We start from the raw sequence: 6,314 nt of genomic DNA, 5'->3' as shown, positions 1-6,314 counted from the left end.
CTGCAGGAGGGAGCTCAGCCCCACCCCGTGCTGGTGCTCAGACTCTGAGCCCCCCAGAACCCCAAGGAGCCTCCCAGGAGGGATCTAGAGAGGCTTTGGGACACAGGCAGGGACATGGATGGGTTGGCCTCACTCAGTGCATCCTCTACTCAAACATGTCTCAGCCCAGGTGGTTTCCGGGCCACAGAAGCCCCTTCGGACGATGATTTTTGGGGATGTCCCCACTCGAGGTGAGCTGGAGCTGAAGGAGCCCCGAGATGAACATCCCATTTACAGAGGTATAAATGATGCAGACCCAAAACAGGAGAGAGCCCTGGATGTCTCTGTGTTCTCTGACAGGGGGATGTTTGGGAGCCCTGGATGTCTCTGGGCTCTCTGACAGGGGGATGTTTGGGAGCCCTGGATGTCTCTGTGTTCTCTGACAGGGGGATGTTTGGGAGCCCTGGATATCTCTGGGCTCTCTGACAGGGGGATCTTTGGGAGCCCTGGATGTCCCCTGGCTCTCTGACAGGGGGATGTTTGGGAGCCCTGGATGTCCCCGGGCTCTCTGACAGGGGGATGTTTGGGAGCCCCATCCTGGCTCACCTGGAGCTCGTCCTGCTCTCCCAGCACCTTCAGCAGGGCCAGCTGCTCCTCATCCCGGGCCGTGATCCGCAGGACCTGGTCCCTGCAGGGGGCAGAGGGAGGGCAGGGATGGGGGCTCGGGCTGGGAGGAGCCTCTGGAACATCCCCGGGGGCTCGGAGGGTTGGGAAGTGCAGCAGGTGTTGGGAGGAGAGCAAAAAGTGCAGGTTTGGAGCAGCCACGGGAAAAGAGGCAGTGCTGGAGAGCCCGAGGGGGTTTCAGCCTGTCTGAGCAGCTCCCAAAATGTCAGGGAACGGCTAATATGGATGTGCTGTCTGTATCCATGGATTTGTGTCCCAACAGCTCCCACTCCAGCCTGGCTGGGCTCTCCTGGGGTAAGTACAGCCCTTGGAAGGGAAGGAATTCTCTCCTCCAGGTTCTCCCATCTGGGATCGCTCCTGAGCCTCCAAGCTCTTGTCCTGTTCCTGATTATCCTTTTCCTTTCTCTCAAAGCCTGAATTCCCTCTCCTTGTTTCACTGATCCTGAAATCCTGCAGGGATCCAGTCACTTTTCCTTTTAAAGCTGCTCCCAAAATCCCCCATGGAGCTGTTCCACCTTCCCCCTTTCGTCTCTTCCTTCTCTCCACCCCCCCTTTATCAGTTTACCCACGGACAACAATTCCCACTGGCCCATTCCCTGCCTGCAGGAGTCAGGCAGGCCTTGCATTCCCAATTTTTCCAGTCCATGGACCCCTTCAAACCACGGCCTCCTGTCCAAAAAGGGGGATATTCCCACCCCTGAGGGGGAGGGAGGACCCGGGGTCTGTAAATGCTCGGGATGGAAAGGGATGACAGAAGTCAGAGGATCCACCAGAAATTCCAGAGTTTTGTTAGGAAATGACACGCTTGGCCTGGGAGTTGTGGGTTGGAGAAAGGGCTGGGGGGAAAGGGAAGGGAGAAGGAAAAGAAGGGAGGAAAGAAGGAAGGAAAGGGGGGAAGAAGGAAGGAAAGAAGAAGGAAAGGAGTAAAAGGAAGGAAAGGAGGGAAAGAAGGAATAAAAAGAAGGAAAGGATGGAAAAGAGGAAGGAAAGAAGGACTAAAGGGAAGGAAAGGAGGGAAAGAAGGAATAAAAAGAAGGAAAGGATGGAAAAGAGGAAGGAAGGAAGGATGGAAAAGAGGAAGAAAAGGAAGGAAAGAAGGATGGAAAGGACAGGAAGGGATGGAGGGAGGAAGGAAGGAAAGTTTAGGGAAATGGGAATGGGTTGGAGGCTCTGAGGGTCCCTACATTCCATGCCCTCTCCTGGCCTCACTCCTGCACCTGTGCTGGGCTCTTACTTATCTGCAGGAACTGCAACAGGAATGTTTGTCCTGGAAAAGTCCTGCCTGACCTCCCCACGGCCCCTTCTCCAGCCACAGCTTGTTCTTTCCCACGGCCTGTAATTCCCAACCATCCTTGGCTCTTATTCCCAGCAATCCTTGGCTGTTATTCCCGAAATGCTTTGTCTGTTATTCCCAACAATCCTTGTCTGTTATTCCCAACAATCCTTGTCTGTTATTCCCAACAATCCTTGTCTGTTATTCCCAACAATCCTTGTCTGTTATTCCCAACAATCCTTGTCTGTTATTCCCAACAATCCTTGTCTGTTATTCCCAGCAGTCTTTGGCTGTTATTCCCAGCAATCTTTGTTGTTCCAACAATCCTTGTCTGTTATTCCCAACAACCCCTGGCTGTTATTCCCAACAACCCCTGGCTGTTATTCCCAACAATCCTTGGCTGGGAATCCAACCCGACAATCCCTCCACAGCCATCCAGCCCCCACTGTCTGGGACAGACCCCTTATCCCTTCATCTCCCGGGATTCTGCCCCAGCAAAGCCTGGGGTGACGCTCCCGGGCTCCGGCATTCCCTAATTTCCAACCTCCCTCCATCCCTGGGGGACAGCACGCCTTGTCCGGGTTGGGAAGCAGCCCCGAGCCGATGAATCCCCCGTGCCGTGGGAAGGACTCACCCCCGGAATCGCCGCTCGGCGCCCGCGGCTCCCACGAGGGCTGCGAGCACCAGGAGGACCCTCATGGTGGGGGTGAGGACACCCCGAGCCCCCCGGGATGGACAGACCCTCCAGGCCGGGAGAAGCCCCTCCGGGAGCTCGTGCCGAGGCCGTGGAGCGGCTCCAGGAGCGGCTCCAGGAGCGGGGTTGGGAACGGGGCTGGGAGCGGCTCCAGGAGCGGCTCCAGGAGCGGGGTTGGGAACGGGGCTGGGAGCGGCTCCAGGAGCGGCTCCGGGAGCCCAAATGTCCGCTTGGCTTGGCAGAGTCAACAGCGAGCGGGGCCGCCTCTCACAAGGGCCCTCCTCGGCTCCTCGGCCCGGCCCGCAGCCCCCGCGGGCTCGGGAGCCCCCAACCCACGGCAGGAGGGGATGGGGGGGGGCACAGCCCCCCAAAATCCACCAGCAGGGACAGCCTGGGCCTCCACGAGTGTCTGTGTCCCACACATTCCCTCCCGGGGGGCTTTCTTCATTCCACGTCCCTCTTAACGAGCCGGTTCTAATTATGATTTCTGTGTAATTAGAAATTCACCAGCGGGAAAGCAGGCAGGTATATATAGAGATATGGTTATACAGATAGATAGGATGATATACATACAATAATCATATATCTATGGAACTAAAAATAGATATAACATTCAAATAAGTTATTCAATTTATTATTCAAATTATCATTTATATGATTATTCGATTTATTATTCTATTTATTATTCAATTTATTGTTCGATTTATCATTCGAAATGTTGTTCAAATTATTATTCAATATATCATTCAATTTATTAATCCATTTATTGTTCAATTTATCATCCAATGTATTATTCAGTTCTTTACTCAAAATGTTATTCAAATTATTATTCGATCTATTATTCAAAATATTAATCAATTTATCATTCGATTTATCATTGAATTTATTAATCGATTTGTTATTATTCAGTTTACACCCTTCACTCCTGGCGCTGTTCATCCATCCCATCCCATCCCATCCCAGGATGGGGCCCCCTGAGGAGGAGGGATCGTGCCCATCCCATTGGATGTCCCGGAGCCCGGTGCAGCACAGGGACGTTCACCTGAGAGCCAGGGGCTCTGTTTTGGGTGGGAAAGGAGCGATTTTGGTCTTTTCTCGGCGCGGGGGGTGCGGGCGGTGGCAGCCACAGGCGGTCTTTGTTTTGGGCTCACAGCGGCTCTTTGTTCCCGGCACAGCAGCGCCTTTGTGGGCCCTTTATCTGCCGAGCTCCCACCTGGCCCGGCCGGGATGTTCCTTCTTCCCGGGCCGCATTCCCAGCCCGGCTCCTGCTCCCACGGCGCCTTTTCAGGGCAGGCATCTCCAGGCCGGGTTTCCCCCCTCTTAAACCCGGGATTTCTCCCCGTTTTGGGGAAGGTGCCGCGGCCCGGGGGGTGTTGTGGCTTCGGGAAGGTGCTGGTGGTGCTGGGATGGACCGGGGGGGGAGCAGGGAAGTCTTTGTGGGGATCAGGGGGTTGTTGGGATGGGAAGGGAACACAGGAGGTGGAAATGCACCCTCCTGGATGGAGCACAGTCAGTCCTGGAAGCAGAACAAATCCCTCCTTGAGGGGCCTTGGATGATCCCGGGGTTGTTGAGGTGGCACATCAGGTGAGTCTGAACTGAACTGAACTAAGGAATGTGAATTAACCTGAATCTGAACTGATTTTTTGTGTGGCACATCAGGTGAATCTGCACTAGCGCAGGGAGTGTGACCCAAAGGCAGCGGGTGTTTGCTGTCCTGCCGCCCTCGGGAGGTGTTTGCTGTCCTGCCCTGCTCACCGAGGGCTGTTTGCTGTCCTGCCCTGCTCACCGAGGGGTGAGTAACTCCGCAGCTGCTGCGGGGTCACAAGACTGCCGAGATAAACCCGTCAGACCTGACGGTGAGCGCAGCAGCACCGGCTAATCCCTGATTCTCCTGAGCTCTCTGCTCTTAATCCCACAGAAATTAATTAGCGGGGGGACAACAGGAGAAGGGAGCGGGGGGATCCCGAGGGAGCGGGACTGGCGGTGCTTGAGGCAGGGAAGGAGGGACAGAGGTGCTCTCCCCTCTCCATCCTCACCGCGTCCCCTGGGCAGAGGTGGGAGGGGGAAAAGGGGCGGGATAAACGTAATGGGACAGTAAGGAAGGAGATCCCCCTGATGGCAGCGGTCGGTGGAGTGTCCTGAAGCTCGTTAAAGGCAATTAAATTCCTCTAATCACCTGACAGCCTGGATTAGGGGGCTCCCAGCAGCCCCTCTGCACCTGCCTCTGCAGGTTGGGGAAGAGAAGGATCCAGGGAAATCCTACAGCCCTTTCCAGGGCCTGAAGGGGCTCCAGGAGAGCTGGAGAGGGACTGGGGACAAGGGATGGAGGGACAGGACACAGGGAATGGCTTCCCAGTGCCAGAGAGCAGGGACAGATGGGAGATTGGGAAGGAATTGCTGGCTGGGAGGGTGGGGAGGGGCTGGACTGGATTTCCCAGAGAAGCTGTGGCTGCCCCTGGATCCCTGGAAGTGTCCCAGGCCAGGTTGGAGCATCCTGGGCCGGTGGAAGGTGTCCCTGCCCATGGCAGGGGGTGGCACTGGGTGGGCTTTAAGGTCCCTTCCCCCCCAAACCATTCCATGATTCCATGACTGCCTTCAGCCATCAGGGAATTTCCTGCTTCCCTCATTTCCCTGTTTCTCCTCTTTTTTCATTGTTCTCCTGTTTCCTGACGAGGGCAAATCCCGCTGAGCCCGTCCAAATCCCCGTTATCCATGGGTTTTAATGGACTCTCTTTCCCTGCTTTTCCGAGCCCGGGTCCATCCCTGCCCGCCCCTCCCGACTCTCCCGGTCCCTGGAAGTGTCCCAGGCCAGGCTGTGCTGGCGGGAGGTGTCCCTGCCCACGGCAGGGGGGTGGCACTGGACGCGTGGGCAGGAAGGGCCCACGCTCAGGGAACGAACGAGCCCAGACACGGCACGGGGGGGATGCACGGGGCGTGGGGGTTTATTCATCTGCACCGTCCCGGCCGAGGGAGGAGCGCTCTGCTGACTGCCGGCTCTCAGTTCTGCTTCTTCAGGACGTGCTCCATGATCTTCTTGAGGCCCATCCAGGTCTCGGTGGCGGCGGGGACGATCTGGTTGGCGGGCAGGAGGAACCCGTAACGCCCCGTGTCGCGCAGCTCGAAGGCGAAGGAGTATTTGATGCCCTGGTCGTAGGCCCAGTCGATGCTGCCCCCGCTGGCCTGGTCTGGAAGGCAGGGAATGCAGGGATGAGCTCGGGAATCCGGGAGCTCGGGGGTCCTGCCTTCTGTGTTTGGGAGGGGGAAGGGGGGAGGTTTGGGGGGATGATCAGAGATGGTGTTGGGGGGGAGGTCACACTGTGGGGGCGTTTGGTTGGGATTGGGGTGCTGAGATAGGGACTGGGGTGCTGGGACAGGGATTGGTGTGCTGGGACAGGGATTGGGGTGCTGGGACAGGGATTGGGGTGCTGGGACAGGGATTGTTGGACAGGGATTGTTGGACAGGGATTGTGGGGACAGAGATTGGTGTGCTGGGATAGGGATTGTGGGGGACAGGGATTGTTGGACAGGGATTGTTGTCCTGGGACAGAGATTGTGGGAGGGACAGGGACTGTTGTCCAGGGACAGGGATTGTTGTCCAGGGACAGGGATTGTTGTCCAGGGACAGGGATTGTTCTCCAGGGACAGGGATGGTTCTCCAGGGACAGGGATGGTTGTCCAGGGGC

General features: G+C 56.7%; 2 protein-coding genes across 2 annotated transcripts in view; both read right to left on the bottom strand.

Moving 5' to 3' along the window:
- The window catches only part of LOC114070973 (carboxypeptidase A1-like), a 7,171-nt gene extending 4,536 nt beyond the window's left edge, over nucleotides 1-2,635 (bottom strand). The window contains exons 1-2 of the mRNA XM_027908609.1: nucleotides 2,571-2,635; nucleotides 586-667 (exon numbers count right to left, since the gene is read on the bottom strand). Coding sequence (XP_027764410.1) covers nucleotides 586-667; nucleotides 2,571-2,635 — 147 coding nt within the window. The remainder of the gene's footprint in view (nucleotides 1-585; nucleotides 668-2,570) is intronic.
- A 2,993-nt stretch (nucleotides 2,636-5,628) lies between these two features.
- Nucleotides 5,629-6,314, bottom strand: part of LOC114070975 (carboxypeptidase A2-like) — a 7,736-nt gene continuing 7,050 nt past the window's right edge. Inside the window, exon 10 of the mRNA XM_027908611.1 lies at nucleotides 5,629-5,816. Coding sequence (XP_027764412.1) covers nucleotides 5,629-5,816 — 188 coding nt within the window. The remainder of the gene's footprint in view (nucleotides 5,817-6,314) is intronic.

The sequence above is a fragment of the Empidonax traillii genome, unplaced genomic scaffold (assembly GCF_003031625.1).
Source record: "Empidonax traillii isolate 1590-97213 ecotype Southwest subspecies unplaced genomic scaffold, ASM303162v1 scaffold1770:size85425, whole genome shotgun sequence".
NCBI lineage: Eukaryota > Metazoa > Chordata > Aves > Passeriformes > Tyrannidae > Empidonax > Empidonax traillii.
Note: the sequence above shows the minus strand (reverse complement) of the source record. Positions and strands in the feature narration are given on the sequence as shown.